General features: G+C 41.1%; 1 protein-coding gene across 1 annotated transcript in view; it reads right to left on the bottom strand.

Annotated features, from left to right (window-relative positions):
• Window positions 1–18,838, bottom strand: part of FAT3 (FAT atypical cadherin 3) — a 561,724-nt gene that overhangs the window by 49,971 nt on the left and 492,915 nt on the right. Inside the window, exons 18-21 of the mRNA XM_084627262.1 lie at window positions 17,060–17,197; window positions 14,848–14,991; window positions 13,406–13,603; window positions 10,378–11,176 (exon numbers count right to left, since the gene is read on the bottom strand). Of these exons, the coding sequence (XP_084483388.1) occupies window positions 10,378–11,176; window positions 13,406–13,603; window positions 14,848–14,991; window positions 17,060–17,197 (1,279 nt within the window). The remainder of the gene's footprint in view (window positions 1–10,377; window positions 11,177–13,405; window positions 13,604–14,847; window positions 14,992–17,059; window positions 17,198–18,838) is intronic.

Genomic DNA, 18,838 nt, shown 5'->3' with positions numbered 1-18,838 from the left:
GAAATACATGTGGTTGTGCACAGACTTGGAAAATGGCACGCCTGCCTATGCTTGGGATTTATTTGCTTCTGTTGATTTGTATTTAGGGCTTGAACAGAGAGAGGGCCAGTGGTAGGGGATGGATAGGGTTAGCACTTCCTCGTCTGTCAAACTTAAATTAAAATCTGCTCTGAGATGTATAAGGACAGGAGAGTCCCCCCTTACTGAATATTTGCTGTTCCTGCTTTGTGTCACAACCTTAATGCAATTTGAATGTGGGTTTTTTTTTTAGTGCATGTATTTTATTTACAGTGTATAAAGAAAGTAATGAACTTGTAATAGAGCAATCCCCTCCTACCCCTTGCAGTTATGAAAGAGACAACGTTACTAACACACTTCTGTACAAGCCAAGCAGGGCTCAGACTAAGCATAGCTCAAGTTACCTGTCACTGTAGGTATTTTCTGGAAACAGACAACTTATTACTGTAGGTTTCAAAGTGGAGATGGTCTGCCTATAAACATGGCAGAGACTATAAATGTCTATGCTTGGTGAGCAACACAGTCAGTTTAATCTTTTTACACCTCCCCTCCTTTGTCAAACATTTGTTTGAGATGTCTGTGCAGGAAATGAGCACTGATGTAAAATGATACATGGCAATCATTATTAATCAGTGTAATAGGGTATATTAACATGCATAATAACGAAGCAGAGCTCTGTGTAAGCACAAAAGCATGCCTCTTTCACCGTCAGAAATTGGTCCAATAAAAGATCTTATTTCGCCCACTTTGCCTCTCATGAATAATACTAGTGATATACTATCACATTTCAACTCCTATCGATACCAAAAGGGATGAAATCAACAGGCTTCTATGGAAATTTAATTTAACAGGGTTCTATAGAAAATATTATAAAACGACAGAATTTAACTGAGAATGAGATATTTTCCATAGGTGTTTTTGGGTGTCTGTTTTCTTCTTAAGAAACAACAATCCTATAGATTTCTATAGCAGGGACATAATTCTCTAGAGAATGGCAAAAATGTTCCATAGAAAGGTTATAATTTACTGTTTAATTCCATCAGCTTTATCAATACATTCTTATTAGGTGTATGCTCTATCTGCACAGTACATCTGTTCTTTCAACGCACTTAAACCTTTTGTAAGGTAGTAATTTAAGTGAGCCTCTCTGTAGCTGACAAATAGACAAGTCACTTGGGCAAAAACCCCAGAGCTTGTGAATATGCTGAACTGCTGAGATTTCAGAATGTGGCATTGCACATTTTCACAACCCTTTAACCTTTGATTAAAATCTCTGACATTAAGCAATAAATCAATACTTGACTTCTCTATCACTCTCTGCCACTTTTTAGCTGATTCTAACTCTTGATTTGTGGTTCAGATTCATCATTCCATGGTTCAAAAGTATATGGAAAGAATCTAATATATTTATTATCACTGTGAAGATGTAAGCTTACGCTGGCAGACCACGAATGGTTTTTTTAGATAAACTACAAGAAAATCAACTTTGTATTCATCCTGTGGATTTCACAGCTGTGACAGAAGTTTTAAAATATTCAAACCTGGGAGAAGAAATGTTTTATGCCTATCTGTATGATTATAAGTGCATAAGCTACAAATCATGCACTGCTGTATTGCATTGTTTTGGCTAATGTGCATGTTCAGGCTGATTTCATAACTGCACTGAGTAAAACTGTAAAATAATGCACGGATATGTTATCCATTGTCAAAGATTTACAGCCAGAGTTGAAATACAATAATTGAGTTGTCACATTTCCACTCTGAAGTCCAGCATTTTTACCATTCTTTGTTCTTTCCAAAAGAGATTCAACGATATGGATTAGGATTGATTTTCTTTCCCCTAGGCAAGTCCTGAAAATCCATGGCATTCCCATGTAACTCACATTACTATTAATAAATTTGTTTCCAAGAAGGTATTGCATAGAAACATGGGGTTAGGGTCAACCAGTAATGGACAGGAAATTTTGGGAGGGGTCTGCCTGATTTTGACAGATAATCTCTGTTTATTGCTCTAGAAAGAGGTGGAACTACTCCAAGGTCCCTGCCAGTATGATGAAGAGGAAAATACTTTCTCATTTCTAAATGTGGCAATTACTCCATCCCTGTACATATAAGCAGGAATCACCCAGAACCATGCAATTCCATTTGCAGTGTTGCCAAGTCTTGGTGATTTGTGTTTTTCTGAAAGCCCCAGCTCCTGGATACATGTGATTATCTAAAAAAATCTCAGATTTCATTTTAAAAAGTAAATGTTTAACTTTCTTGGTTGCAGAGAAAAAATTGAAAGTGACTCCTAAAGGCTAACAATACCAAGGCAAATAAAAAGAACCCCAAACTTATTATTGTAAAAAAAAAAAACTTAAATTTTTTAAGACAATCTTATGATTTTTTGGTGGGGGGGTCTGACTCATAATTTTTGAATGCTTGGGTTGGCCATACTGCAATTGTACTCTTGGACTAGGGTGATCAGGCATCTTAGTCTGTTCTAATGTAACTGGGAATTTGTCCTGGTGTTAGTGGAACTGGCTGGGATACCTGACTACCTCTGCTGGCTCCAAATTCTCCCCAGCTCCTTCCAGTCTGTAGCAATTCCCACTCTGCCTGTCTCTACTTGCCTCACACTCCTCTGGGCCTCATTCCTCATATTTTATACCAGCTCTCTGCAACATCCCCTACCTCAATGCTCTATCAACAGCAGCTTCTCCTCATTGATCGCATTATGTAGTACCATAAGGGAATCCCATCTCCTCTACAACCCAGTGACAATTCCTTTCTTCCTCTTAAAAATCACACCCCTTTCACTCCAGGGCCAAGTCTCTCTCAAACCACAGCTCTTCTAAAATCTGAGCCACATGGATTCTGCTGATACCTTGTGGGGCACAGAATTCCAAAGGTTGATTACCCTGAAAAAAGTCTGACCTTGCAAGTAATCTATACTTCAGTGGCTCAAAAGCACTGTGGTTCAAAGAGCAATGGACTACAGTCAACTTTTTCCAACCTTGGGTGATGCACTGGCTTCAAAGGCAGCGTACATGTTTTAGGGGAGAGACCTCAGTATTAATGCAAAAATGATATTAATTATCTCATAACAACTTATTTTTTATTAGGTCATTACAAACGTTCATGGAGGATAAGTCTATCAATGGCTATTAGCCAGGGGTGAAAGTAACTTAAAGGATTTACCGGTACTCTGGAGTCCTGATGAGGGGGTGGGGCCTCAACCGGAAGAGGCGGGGCCTTTAAATCCCCAGGCTCTTTAAATCAGGATTTAAAGGGCCTGGGGCTAGGTCTGTGGGAGCAGCAGCTGGGAGCCCCGGGCCCTTTAAATCACACCCTCAGCTCCCAGCTGCAGAGGCAACTGAGAGCCCTGGGATTCGGGGGTGATTTAAAGGGGGCTATTTAAAGGGTCTGGGGCCACTGCTACCGCCCCAGCCCTTTAACTTGCCACTGGAGCCCCGCTGCTGCTACCCCAGGGCTCTGGCAACAAGGCTCCAGGAACAATTTAAAGGGCCTGGGCCGGATTAACTTTTTGGGGGCCTGGCACCAAACATATCTGAGGGCCCCCCCTGGGGAAAGAAGAGGCCAGGGGCAAGAGCACAGCTGGGCATGGTGGTGGTGGGGGGGAAGGATTGGTCCCCAGCTGGAGTGAGGCAGGGGCCGGGGCAAGATTAGCACATTGAGGCATGGGGGGAGAATTAGTCCCTGCTGACTGGAGCAAGGCAGGGGCTGGGGGCAAAAACACAGTGGGGCGGGAGCTAGGGTTGGTCCTTGGAGCAAGGGAGGGTCTGGGGTTAAACTGCAAGGGCAGCAGGGCTGGGGAGGGGGTAAACAGGATCCCCCACACATACCCCTGCCCACATAGAGTGGGTACCTAACTTCTCCCTGGTTCTAGCCCATTCTCTTTGTCTCTCTCTGCACCAAGCTGAGGGTGGGGGTGCACTGAGAACAGGGCTGGGGATGCAAGGTCTGGGAGGGAGTTAGGGTGCAGGAGCAGGCTGGGGGTTGCAGGGTCTGTCCTAGAATGAGGGAGGGGGCTCAGGGTTGGGGCAGGAGGTTGGGGTGTGGAGCGCTTACCTGGGGCAGCTCCCATTCGGTGCAAGGGGTGCAGGTGGGTATGTGGGGTGGGGGAGGGTGCCGGAGCTCCCGTTTGGTGCTCAGGGTAGGGGTGGAGATGTGGAGTGGTGCAGGAGTCAGGGCATGGGGTGTGGAAGGGTGCAGAAGTCAGGGCAGAGGGCTGGGGTGTGGGCTGGGGTCGTGGGGGGTGTGAGGGGGGTGCAGGAGTCAGGGCAGAGGGCTGGGGGTGTGGGCTGGGGTCGCTCCCAGCTCCCTGCCCTGAGCGGCTCATGGCAGGGGGTATGCCCTGATTCCACCCCCTTCCCCAAGGCCCCGCCCCTGCCTCTTCTCTGCTTCCTCATGCCAGCAAACAGCTGATCGGCAGCAGGGAGAGAGAGTGAGAGGGGGCGGGGGAACGCAGCACACTGGGGGAAGTGGAGGGGGAGTGGGGAGTTGGGCTGCCAGCGGAGCCTGCCCTGCAGCAGCAGGACAGAGCCCCGGGAGAAGGCAGCACCAAGCTTCTGCCCCCATAGGAGAGAACGGGGGGCGGAAAAGAGCGGCCAGGGCCCCTTCTGAGAATGGGCCCTTTAAATAGCTGCTGGAGCCCCTCCGCCGCTACCCCAGGGCTCTGGCAGCGGGGCTCTGGTGGAAATTTAAAGGGCCTGGGGCTCCAGCCGCTGCTGGGAGCCCCAGGCCCTTTCAGTTGTCGCCTGGGGAAGCCAGTCCGCCCCGGTACGGCACACTGACTCTTGCCAGTATGCCGTACCGGGGCGTACCGGCTTACTTGCACCTCTGCTATTAGCCAGGATGGACAGGGATGGTGTCCCTAACCTCTGTTTGCCAGAAGCTGGGAATGGGAGACGGGGTGGATCACTTGATGATCACCTGTTCCGTTCATTCCCTCTGGGGCACCTGGCATTGGTCACTGTTGGAAGACAGAATAGTAGGCTAGACGGACCTTTGGTCTGACCCAGTGTGGCCGTTCTCATGTTCTTAAACTTGTTTACATGTTTACTGAATATTAAGATATAACTACAAATATGTTATAGCTTGGAAATATAACAATACACATGTTTACCTAGTTATGTTACAAAATGTTAAAGCTAATCAAAGAAATTCAGGAAGATTTCTACTCCTATTTCCCAAGGACAAGCAAACATCAAGATGACAAACCATGTAAAACATTCATGTTTTAGGAAGAAACCTGAATATGATTGGAATGTAGGGTGTGTTACCAGAGCGATACATCTAGGTACCGTGGGGGTTCTACCAACCTCCACCCTCTTGCAAGAAAACTTACTTGTGTTCTTAAAACCTTCAGAGAAAAACATGTTGTTGGAGATGTTTTAAACTTTTGTTTATTTCTTAAATGTTGAAATTGCAAACACCTTTGGAGATGTATGTTTGCAAAGATATCTAAATGTAGGAATAGTAAGATGTTTAATATACAAATATAGCAAGGTCATTTGATGCTATAACTGTGTACTAATATAAGAAGCTATTTAAGTATAGAATATTCATATTAATAGGATGCTAATTAATTACTGGCAGTGTGCAAGCAAACCCTCATCCAACTCCAGAAGACAAGAATCATCTCTTCTAAAACTATGACAAGAATCAACACATTTTTATATTATTTAAGTTGTAAAAAAAAACTTTCTAAAGGTTATTTAATTTTAAAAGACTGTTTGGAGAACTGAAATCTTTTATATAAAGAACATGAGTGTTTGGACTGTTTCAAAACAGAATTTCATTTTCTAGTAAAGTTGAAAGAATATCTCAGAAGATGGATCAAATAAAAAGAAACAGTTAAAACTAGCTTTGACAGTTATCTGATGCTTTCGTCCACAAGAAGAACAAAGGCGATGAAAGAAATGTTGCATATTTATTAAACAGATTGTATATTCAGGAGCTGAAGGTGTCACCTAAGCCAAACCTGAAGACATCAAGCCAATGAAAAGGTGACAGCAACCAACTTTGAATCTTCAACAAGCCTATGTCTTTTCCCGTAAATTTCCTAAAAATCGGAAGGTGATGCATATAAAAGAGTCAAAGTGAGCACCTCTCATACACACACTCCCTGCTATTCTGCTTAGACAGCAAACACTCCACAACTTATGCTGTGTATCTCTACAAGCTAGTTGCCACAGACAATTGAGAAAAACATAAAAGACTCAAGAAGAAACCAACCCAAGGAAGACCTCCCCAAACTTCAACATGCACAGGTGAGAGAAGTTAACTAAAACACTGACAATGGATTAGATTTCAATTCATATAATGATTTTATTGGGATACTGAAATGCTATTGTAACATAAAATATTAATAGTTTCTCCTGATAATCACCAGCTGGTTAGGCCATGTATTGCTGGAGAGAAGATGGGATAAACATTGGTAATCAGAGAAATAGTGGGATTTAATTACACTTAGGATTCTTAATATTTGTAATTGTCCTGTTTTAAGATAGCTTCTTTTAATTAACTAATTTCAATATTTCCTTTGATTTCAGAGGATTTACTTAAGATTGCTTACTTTGCCAACTACAAACTGCTTAGTTATTACCAACAACCAGACATGCTTCACTTGCCCTTAAACACATTATTTTGCCTGTTTATCCACAGTTTTAAGTATCTAATAAGATACTAAAACTGAATTTACAATAATTTTGGATAATAATATACTTTGTCTTAACTTACCAAAAAACAAAAAGCACCCCACCATCGCCCAGGGAATCCATTCTCAAAGGTGAAATCTCTGCTATAAGACCTCCATAGAACAATATAATATAGGAGAGATTGTAATGTAAGTATCAGTATTGTTATATCTGTTCTCTCATTTGTGTTATTTAATTTAATACTTTCTCTTTCTTTTTTCACTAGTAAAATGACCACAATTAATAACTGATTATTTTGCTTGGTCTTAATCATGGTATTTCCTAAGACACATAAAAGAACCTCTGTGACTAAGTAGGGGGAGTCACACCCATAATATGGCAATAAAAGAAACAATTAGTAAGAGATGGCCTACCCTTTCTCTAAACTAAGTATTTTTAGTAACATTTACAATAAAATTACATGGCGCCCAACAATTAAAATGACCCCCCATACCACACAATGTGTTCGGCACCTTGGAAAAATCAGACCACTTTTATTTAATGCCTAAGCGCAGACTGGATGGGAAGATACTATCCCCCTCTCTCACTCAGCCTTCTTAGCTGTACTACCATGATGGCTTACAAGGGGCAGGATCTGTGTGTAGGCTTCATGGGAGTCAGTTGGTCTTTTGGAGGAATTTGAATGAGCAGAGAGTGGGAGTCTGGCACACTGGTATTGGGACTTGAGTTCAATGGTCAGGACTGGATGCATCGGACCCTGTCATGAGAGGTATCGAGGACCTGTTAGCGGGTGCGGTGCACTCAACTTCTACAATGGGACCTGAGGGGGCACAGCTCCTCTAAAAATTGGGCCCCTTTTTTTATTTATTAGTGGCAGAGGATCACAGTGCATTATATTCAGATATTTCTGCCTTCCTGCAGAATGTACCAGGTACAGCTCCAAAAGACCTAAAGCTTAGATTCCTTCTTTCCTCCCATGAATTTAGATTTTGGTACAAGACAGAATAATCTATTCCTGTTACACTGTAGAAGAAGCCATATGCACTCTAATATAGATGTGTGAGTTTTCACTTCCACACAACACTTTTGGGGACAGTGTTCACAAGGCTCCTGAATGATTACATCGGAACCATATTCGATCCTCTTCCCTAACACACACATTTTTGTAACCCATGTTTTCAAAAACTGTCGAGTGTAGTGCAAATTATGCTCCTCATAGAAGTTCCTTAACAGGGGCTAGAAATGGGAGTGTGAGCAAGACTGTATGAACAAATCAGTTCCAACAAAACTAACCAACTTTCCCCCCGTGAATCTTTGTCCTAAAACTAAATTCAGACCAAATCTTTACTTAGTTTTTTTTTTAAAGGATAATGTAACATGAAGTATCATTTTTGCCTCTGAAATACCAAAATACCATGGGAATGGCTGTTTATTCCAGTACTTTTCACATGACTGGATGCAAAAATGCCAGAAATCTCAGGAGTTAGCCTGTTATTGCAAGATTTTTTAGTTATTGACTCTAAAGGTTCAGGCTGAGGTGTCTGAACTTTGGGGCGTTATCCTACCTGAAATGAGCTGCTGAATCTTTAGAGGTTCACAAGTTACCTGCTTTAATAGTCTCTCAGCATTCTGGTGTTAGATAACTCCGTTTGCTCATAAAGGTAATCTAGGTTATGCACAGCTGGCATGCATAATTTGTGCATATTTGTGACATCTGGCAGTGGGAACTATGTTCCAAGTCTGATACATATTTCAAGAATGTGTGAATTAGCTCAAACTCAGGCTTCCTGGGTTATAACTGAATCTGATCAGTGAAAACATATGCAATATTTTAATAGGTTTGTCATTCTTCAATCTATCAATATTTATTTGGCTAGATCATTAAACTACTCTAGAAACAAATATAGTAGAACACTGATTCTGCTGAATGTGTCTTGCCAAAGCTATCATGTTAAAGGAACCATGAGGAAATCCATCCTAGTATTTTGTGTACTATTTTTCCACTTGCTGTATTTATATGCACATAAATATGCAGATACACATTCATTATGGTTTATCATACAGAATACACACATACACACTTCTGAGGAAAGACTGATTAAAAGAACTATCTATGATTTGCTTTAACAAAAACTAAAGAGAGTGAGGCAGGTTAATTTTCTACAAGTATCTGAAGGGAGCAAATGCCACTGACCAAGGTTAACTGCTTTGGGTGGTAAACAAAGGGTATAATTAGCAACAATGGAATGAAAATAAGAATGGGAACATGTAAACTGAATATCAGGAGAAAATTGCTGTCAGTGAGATCTATCAGTCTCCCAAGATAGGTATGGATTCCCCATTGATTGGTACATTTAAAACTAGACTGGACAAAGATACAGTTTCAAAACAGTACAGAATATACTGTACGTAATAGTCCTGCACTGGCCTAGGGGCTTGGCTAGATGATATGATAGCACCGTCTATTCTATGGAAGTCTCTATTGCACAGCTTTTGTATAGCTAATAATAGCAGGGACTGTAACATACATCTAAAGCTGTTTGAAACACTTAACACTATCATTTAACAATTAGCCCTTAAATGTGCATAAAAGATCTCGACTCCAATATTCTTATCTTCTCACGTTCCCTGAACTATCAGGGCCCTATTATCTCCCCTCTGCAGGACTCAAGTGACTCCAGCTGAAGTTCCATGCATTGGGGCCTGACCCAATCCCCTCTGAAGTCCATGGTAAGACACTTATTGACTTTAACAGGAGCAAGAGCAAACCCTTAAGGAGGCTAGGTTGTCACACTGAAGATCTGCCATACAGTTCTGAGAGCAAAATGTGGTGCACAGTCTTTATGGGCCGAATTCTTTGCTAAACTGTCACAGCCTCATTGACTTCACAGGAGTTTTGTCCATTGACACCAGCAGAAAACAAAGTCCCGTCTCTCTGTGTATGTTTACGAGAAGGGAGGTTTACATGTATTGATTTTACAGCAGCTTCTTATTTCACTCTTGAGCAAAGTGGAATGAGGAACAGAAAACAACGCAAACAGAAGGAACAGGTCTATTATTATAAGTGCTTGAGGTTTTTTACCTAGTACACAGAAGCAGAAGGAAGATGGGCAACCAAGTGAATATGTTGGCCGTTCCCATATGAAATCCCTTCAAAACTGCGGAACAATTTCATGAACCAGTGCCACTGCTGGGAGCTCCAGGCCCTTTAAATTGCCCCCTGGGGAAGCCGGGCTGTCCCAGTACGGTGCACCAGCTCTTGCCAGTACGCCATACCGGGGCGTACCGGCTTACTTTCACCTCTGGTTAAAGATCATTCTCACTTTCAAAACGCTGGGTGCAGTCGCTAAATACTGACTGGCCAGTTTCTGACATGACCACACTTTATGTACTATTCAGTACTGTTACAGATTGGGTGGCAAACCACAGCAGAAGGTTTGTTGATGGCTCTGATTACCATGCCTCCAGCAAAGTGGCCTTTGGTCACAGAAGGTGAAAGTTCACCATCTTCCATTTACATAAATAAACGTGAACAATTCTTAACCACCCTCAGAAATCAATTCCCACCATACATTTGCCACATGCTCTTTAACTAAATGAATTGAACTGCCCCTTCCAATCTGCATCAGAGAAACAAAAACTATCCTAACCCATAATGTGGAAAGATTGAAGGTGAAGAGGGAGTCATACTCACCATTACATGTGCAGCGTACATTTCTGTAGAAACGGGGACACACAAAACTAATTCGCGCTGTGCTATAGGTCATCAGGGAATGGGAATCAATAGACAGGCTTTGTTCGCAGTGCTGCTCCTGACAATCCAGTCCAGAACAATTCTTCTCCAAGATAGCTGAGATGTGAATCACATTTTCTAAGTGTCTCCTTGCATTGGTAAGCTTCTGAATCAAATAAGCAGGCTTATAGAATCCACTGTTGTGCATCTGAACTGCAAACAGCATGTCAAGCTGATTGGTGCCTGCCACAGGCTGAATGCTGATAATGTGCAGGCTATCTTGTTTCTGCGAGAGCACAGCATTTCGCAAGGTGCGCCTGAACCCATGCATGTGGAGCCCCACAAAATCTTCAGGGGAAACGTTCTCAAATCGGATGGTGACCGTGTTCTGCAGCATTTCTTGTATCAGCTGTTCCATGTGAACTATAACATCAATGGGCACTTGGAACCGACCATCGCTAACTGACACGTTCAGCGTGTACTTGCCGTTATCTAGCCCTCCCAGGGCAATGATCTTGCCATCATGGCTGCTAACCTTGAAGAGACTTTTCTGCTCTGACTTCAGGGTATAAGTGAGAACGTCATACATATCTTGATCTGTGGCATGAATCTTTCCAATGACACCCCCTGGAAAGTCATCTTCCATGGTGACTATAAAAATCTCCAGTGGAATGGCTGTTGGTTTGTGAATGCTTTCTTCAATGACCCGCACTTGGATGTAACTGTGGGATACCTGTTGGGGCTTCCCAGAATCTTTAGCCTAATTTAATTTGGAAAGAACAAGCACACGCATAAATCACAGTCAATAGTAACAAATCCTCACTCTTCCTCCTCCTCCCTACTACTATATTTATAAAGTCTGTCATCCTGACACTCTTTTCAAAGTACTTTACTAACTATATTCATAAAGGAACTTGGCCCCACATTGCAATGCTGCCACCTCTGATGTGGAATACAAAAACACCTTAGGGAAATGAAGAAAACTGTATCTAAATGAACTGCAGGGGGAAACATATAGGCAGACTGAAATACGACCAGAATACCACAGACAGAACTTGTACTCCGGTATTACATCAATTACCACAAATGCTCAGGTTTTTTATTTTAGTCTCAAATTCCCATTTGAATGATGGCCCCTCCTGCACATCTGATGGAGCTTTGGTTCAGTACTGACTCAAAGAAGAGAGTGCAACCTACTTAATCATCAAGAATGCTTTCTGCAGCAGCTGGGCATGCTTCAGAAGTTTCTGATCCACCTTGACCCTGCTTAGCTTATGAGGATCTTAGAAAGTTAGGGTTGGCGTTTTTAATACTGCTTTCTGTATTGCTTTACCTAAATCACTCAAGAAACATGCTTGAAATAAAGAAAATTTATCACCCTCCAAAGATGAAATAAGATGCATGTTATATTACTAACAATAAAATATGAGAGTAGAACTGAGCTTGGACAGCTGACTCTGTGACCCAGAGCACATATGATAGCATCATTTTCACTTTTTAGAGAGAGCAATAGAGCAGGTCTGACAAAAAACTCAAGGCCTTCCTGACAGAAGGCTATGCAAACTTGGATCAATGTCCTTTTTGTGCAGTAATAAAAATGCTCCATTCAGCTCACTATTAAGATTTACTACTCACTCTGAAGGAGAACAGAACAAAAGAACATAGACCTGCCACTTGATCCGAAGAACTTTATTGGAGAATTGAATGTGGTTATAAAAATCAACAAGGAAAAAGAAAAAAATATAGAATGCTAATAAGAATTATATATACACCTTCAGTAGGAGCAGTGTGTGCTGAGCACCTCTGAAAATCACTCCTCCTCACCCTGAATAGGGCTGGAAAGCCAAAAAGGTCATTTTGTTGACCTGTCCCTCCTCCAAATTTAATGTTAATAAAAACTACAAAGGAGGACTGGTGGTAGAGTGGAGAGAGAGAGGCTCTTCCTTCAGCTGCCCTGAACTGTCAGGTATGCTGGTAGGGTCCAAACACTCCAAATAACATTAAAAATGTTTTAATTGTAGAAGCCCTTAAATAAGAAAGGAATGCGAAGGGTCCATTAAGCCTCCAAAAGTCAACCACAATATTTTTCTATATATTTTGATACATTTTAGAATATGATGTCTATCTTTTACTCCATTTATATCACAGTCACAGGTACATAGCTAAAATTGCAACCACATTTCCATTACATATGCTATTTATAGCCTCACCAGAACTTTGCTTAGGAAAATTAGTTTGGCCTAAAAATTGGCAGTTTTATAATAAAGGCTAGGAAAAGGGTTTTTTTATTCCTATAAGGCTTGAGAATAAAATTGGTTTCAGTGCTTATGAGTTTTAGGCTTGCTGCAGAATGACACCCAACTGTTTTCCCCCTGTAAATCATGAAGAGAAGCAGACAATGTACTTTTGAGTTAGATGTCACAAAAATTACTCTGGTTATGAAGCTCCTCGGTAGTGACTTCTATTAGCAGCTCTCTTTTCATCTCCCTTCTAAACTAAACAAACCTGGAAAATTTTCATGAGTTCTTGGTCTGTTTTGGAAAATGTATTACTACATTTATGGACTTAGGAACCAGTGTGATTTCCTTCCCTATAACAATATTTTGTTGTGTGTTTATATGAGCAGAAGGTATTTTTTTCCTGGATATTCTATTCCCCTACTTTCCTTCCTGAGCTTTATAAAAAAATAAATGAAAATCTTAAATCATACGCTTGCTACTCACAAATCCCATTCCATACAAATAAAATTGGTAAGGTGGCTGGTTACCTATTTATATTTATATGAAATTGGGTTTGTGAGCAGTGAAGGAAATGTACTGTTTTGTGCACTGTACGTTGCAATGCACTATATTGACTAACTAAATAAAATCAATTAAAAACAAAACAAACAGGCAACATAAAAACATAAAACATAAAAATAGTGGCAAAAATGACATGACACTAAGAGAATTTTCTTGGTTTGTGCTGATGTGCAATAATAAGGCCATACCTGCACACAGAGCATATATTCAGTTGCTACCATGTGCTTGAAGATAACTGCAGATCTCAAAACTCCATGTGGGTCCAACATAAATTCCTCCTCTTCATTGCCAGTCAGAATGGTAAAGGTAAACGGGGGGCCATTGTGAAAAGAATCGTTGTCTGTCACTACCAGCTGCAAAATGCTTGTGCCCACGGGCTTATTCTCCTTTATGCATATACACAGTGTATAAAGAGAAATTACAATGACGTATCTCACCATATTGTTAAAAGAACATTCAGAATACACAGGAAAATGGTTTTTCCACAGCAGTTCCCCATAGTTTTTACATTCCACCCCATTGTGCTCCAGTTACACACATGGAACACGATTCACTTGGCAGGAAGCACAGAGGTGACTGAGAGCAGAATTTGACACAGATTCTCTAGTGAGGAGTCCAGATTTTGGGCCTTTTTTTTTTTTTTAACCACCACTGTATCTATTACACATGACCATTATTATTAGTACACTGAATAAAATGAAGAAAACTTTAACCTCTTGTCGGCTCATCACCTAGCTTAGGGTTGGGCAGCCATTGGTATATTTGGCAGGACCAACATGCATTTACTAGGGTGATGCAGTGCTTTGCCAGTCAGAACATTTAACTGTCCCCAGTACTATGAAGGTAATCATATCAAAAAGCTGTTTCATAAAATTTTTCATGCCTGCATCCCATTGTGATGCAATGTTCATGGTTTTCCCACAAGATACACTGAAACAGATAACATGGGGTTGCCAGAGATTTAGATTCTCTCCCAACTCCGCCCCCAAAAACCTACCCCAAAGAGAGCTCTGACCCTGTAAAGGGAGAAGTGCTAGAGACTCCATGAAGTCCCTAGGGACTTTGCAATTGCTCTTGATTTTATGGGGAAGGCACTGAGATACCACAGTGATTGGGGGGCAGTATAAAACTCTAAGATAGACAGATAGATCCATCTTCACAGTACCAGACATGGAATATACTAGTCAAGAGTGCAGAAACTCTTCAGGAGAGTATGGGAAATGGAAATTCCAGAACTTCTTTCATTTTCTTCTCTCCTCTGATCAAGGAGGGCTTGAACCCTCTATAAACAATTTAAGCTAATTCTTTATCTAGCTGTGGGACAGGCAGGAAAGACAAGAGAGCCCGACATGGCAACTGGAATGGCTACAATTGTGGAAGAAGAATAAAAAACATTTCTTAGACAAGGGGAAAGCTTCTTGAGTTGCTGGGATAAGTGGTAAAATCTGTGGCAGATTCTGAGGAATCTCATAAACAGAGTCCTGTCAAAGAGTTCAGAAAAACATGCCTATCCTTTGCTTGCAATGAGACAATTTGATATACCTTGGGCTGATCAAAAGTAACTTAATGGTAACCAAATGCTTTCATGTTTAAAGGTCAGATCAGTTTTTGATGTGCAGGATACACTTACTTGAATTACAGCTGTATAGTTGGCTGGTGTAAATACAGGGCTATTATCGTTCACATCAGAAATGTCTATGTTGACCGTTACAGATGATGACATAGGAGGGATGCCACTGTCTCTTGCCTGAATAACTAGTGAATATCCAGACACCTGCGAAAAGGTGAAAACATTAAATCAATGCGAAAGGGGTCCTAAATTTCAGCAATCATTCCTTCCATCTTGTGTGCTACGTACCACATTCTGTGGAAAGCTGTCTCACCTCATTACTTGTCCTGCCCTTTGTATAATATTTCCCTGTTTAGTGCTTCACTGTGTCCCAAACTCTGTTTTATAAGGCTATCAATAATCTGAATGGCGTCACCATATTAAAATAACTGCACCAGACAATGCATACTATAGATAATGGTACACTTCAAAAACAAACTGCATGGTGCCTTGCGTATAATATGCAAAATCAGCCATTACAACTTTAACTTACAAGCAAACACAGAGAATACTTTGAGTTAGGTGTCTACTGCAACATTTTGGTCAGATTCCAGTCAAACCGGGATTTTAGGAATGGTTTCCAAGACTCTTTTGTACATGATTTCTGAGAGCATGTCTCATTATCTATCTAACATGAAACACTTCTAACATGGCATTTGCAAAGTACTAAGGTAAAGTTCATAGAGACGTAGCCTAAATGATTTGAAAAACACTTTCAATGGCTAGTAACACCTGTGCCTCTGTACCCCCTGGCTTGGATAGGTAGTTTGCAGCTGGATATCATCTACCTGCCACTAAAAAGATTTTTCTCGGTACTTATTAGAAACAGCCACACAATACATGTCATTAGGGGAGCAGTTGTCTTTATGCTTTTGGGACATGTCTTTACCTTTGACGATAGCACAAACCACAGGGTGCCTGTGGCATTAGGTTTAAAACATCACAACAGCACCTGGGGAATGGATTTTCTTACTTCCCTCTCTCCTATGACAGGCTTTGGCTGGTTCAGAGTTGGTTGCTGTCTTGGGACTTCTTCCGACAATTTTTTTTGTTTGGTTTTGTCTTTCTGTGCCCTCTATCACTCACCTTGGATTTAAGAACTTAACCTGTCTGTATGTTTACCCCTTTGAAATGAGTACTGTTTCTCCTTCCGAAAGTTTAGCTTATACATTTTTTTTTTGTACAAGAATGAGGAAACCCAACATCGATGTCCTAGAGTATATCCTATATTCTATGTATTTCAGAATGGGGCTTGCTGTATTGTCTCCGAAGAACATCAGAGACAATGGGCCAAATTCACTACTGATGTAAGCAGGTGCAACTCTGCTCACATCATGTAACTGCCCCTGTTTATACCTGTGGTGAATTTAGTCCTACAAGCATGTTTATATAAAGCACCTGTGTGCGTGTGTACTTTGCAGCTATACTAACACAAACATTAAATTAATGCAAATTAAAAAATTAAGGCTATACAGTAAAAAATATATAGCACCTATCTAGCCTATAGACCACAGCACAGCAAAGAACAAACACATGCACTGACCGCATGACGTCTGTGTCCTTAGCACCCCTAGTGCTACCTGCAGAGATTTCCCTATGTGTTGTAAGATTACTGAAGTCATGTAACTTTCTCCTATGCTCACACTAACACTAGGCAAACCATCTTTGTTTGTCAAATGCTGTTATTTGAGAGGTGGGTGAAACGGTGATAAGTTGTCTTGGGTGAATGTTGTACTGGGGTAAACAAAGCAATGGGGTCTCTCAAATATAGCACCCTATCACTACCTCGATAGCTTGGCCACTTCACCACATAACCTTGCTAATAATATTTTACACACATTACCAATTCAAAGTTGAGGTCTTGGCTCTGTGCCTGTTGTTACTGTCTAGAATGTGTTACAATCACCATTGTGTATGTGTATGATAGAAACAAGGTAGCAGCTCATTAACACTACAGCTTTCTGCATTGTCACAGGTTTGTCTTCTTTAATCTTATCTGATACCAGTAGAGAGGGGAGCATTTGAAGCTCAGTTTGCTTGTAGATAGGACTGGGGTGAAAGGAGTGAATTGGGCAATAAGAGAAATAGAGGATAGAATATTTTGTAGTGCCAACTGCAGACTACATAAACGACAAGCCTGCAGTCATGCAGAAAGCCAGCAGCACAGCTGAAGTCAATATACATATGCAATTTCTAGTAAGTTTAGAAGAAAGTCCAGCACATGTTATCTTACCCTTTCTCTGTCCAATTTCTTTTTAACCTTTATAAGTCCCAAAACAGGATCAACTGAAAATTCATTGTCCCGATCACCGTTCACTATGGAAAAATGAATCTGGCCATTGGTAGGACTATCCTGGTCTTCTGCTATCAACTTTTTGAGAGAAGAATAAAATTAGCTATACAGATTAAGAAATATTTCTATGGTACAATAAGAAATCAAAACCTCAAAGGAATAACTTTACATTCCGTCAGGTTAGTAGATATAACTTACTAGACAGTGCATGTTTGTCTAAAAGTTCTCTCATCACAAATTTGGAATGGGAAGATTATTTGCAAGGGGCAAGCCCGTGTGTGTGTTATACAAGTCATATGAAACAAGTACCAATGAGCTCTTCATATCGCTGCATACAATCATACATTTTGTTTAGGCCACATAGAATCACAGGGTTAAAAGGGACTGCAAGGATCATTTCGTCTAACTCCCTGCCAACACAGAATCATAGAAAATCACAGACTCATAGAACTGGAAGAGACCTCGAGAGGTCATCTAGTCCAGTCCCCTGCACTCAAGGCAGGACTAAGTATTGTCTAGACCATCCCTGACAGGTGTTTGTCCAACCTGCTCTTAAAAATCCCCAATGATGGAGATTCCACAACCTCCTTAGGCAATTTATTCCAGTGCTTGTGATCCACTATGACCCACAGATCCCTTTCCACAGTACTCCTTCCTAGGCAGTCATTTCTCATTTTGTATGTGTGCAACTGTTTGTTCCTTCCTAACTGGAGTACTTTGCATTTGTCCTTATTGAATTTCATCCTGTTTACTTTAGACCATTTCTCCAGTTTGTCCAGATCATTTTGAATTTTAATCGTATCCTCCAAAGCACTTGCAACACCTCCCAGCTTGGTATCATCTGCAAACTTTGTAAGTATATTCTGTATGCCATTATCGAAATCACTGATGAAGATATTGAACAGAACCAGACCCAGAACCAGTCCCTGCGGGACCCCACTCGTTATGCCCTTCCAGCATGACTGTGAACCACTGATAACTATATGCAGGATTTGTTATGTCTAAACCCTCCAAGACAGATGGCTATCCACATTTTAGACAGAAGTTATTTTAGAAAATTTGTTGATGCTCTAGAGTGGGATTTTCAAAGGCGTTAGGTGACTTTTAATGGCAGCTGGATGCCTAACTCCCTTAGCAGCCTTTGAAACTCTCAGCCTTAAAATCTTTTAATGCTTCTAGTTTTCACAACCTTTCCCTACTAAAGCCAGATGTCTCAGATACAGTAGAAAGTGTTGTGATTTGAGGTATGCTATGTTGTATTCCAGCAGGGCTAGATTCAAACACTTTTTATGTCACTGGAAAGCCATAAATGTTGCCTCTCCAATGAGAAACATGATGTGTTTCTACCTCTGATGAGCCACGAGACATCAGACATCACCTGTCATGGGTCCAGGGCAAAAGTATGCCTAGGGTGGAGTGCAAAATTGAGAGGAAAAAAGAAAACATTTTATCTCACGGGTTCTTTTTTTGAGAGGGGGCGGAGGGGGGGAAATGGCAGTTGCTTTGAAAGTTGATTGGCGGTTTGGAACATTAAAAGTAATTCTAGAAGAGACAGAATACTGGACAGATGGCAGATAAGGTGGTCAAAAGGTGCAGTGGCTATTACAGTTTATCATCTGTACAGCCACAGAATGATTGTTTATTATATGCTTATGCAAACATAGTTATTTATCGCAACACCTTGTATTGACTTTCTGTCTGAAATCATATACATTATAC

Source organism: Lepidochelys olivacea (assembly GCF_965140295.1).
Source record: "Lepidochelys olivacea isolate rLepOli2 genome assembly, chromosome: 1".
Lineage (NCBI taxonomy): Eukaryota > Metazoa > Chordata > Testudines > Cheloniidae > Lepidochelys > Lepidochelys olivacea.
Note: the sequence above shows the minus strand (reverse complement) of the source record. Positions and strands in the feature narration are given on the sequence as shown.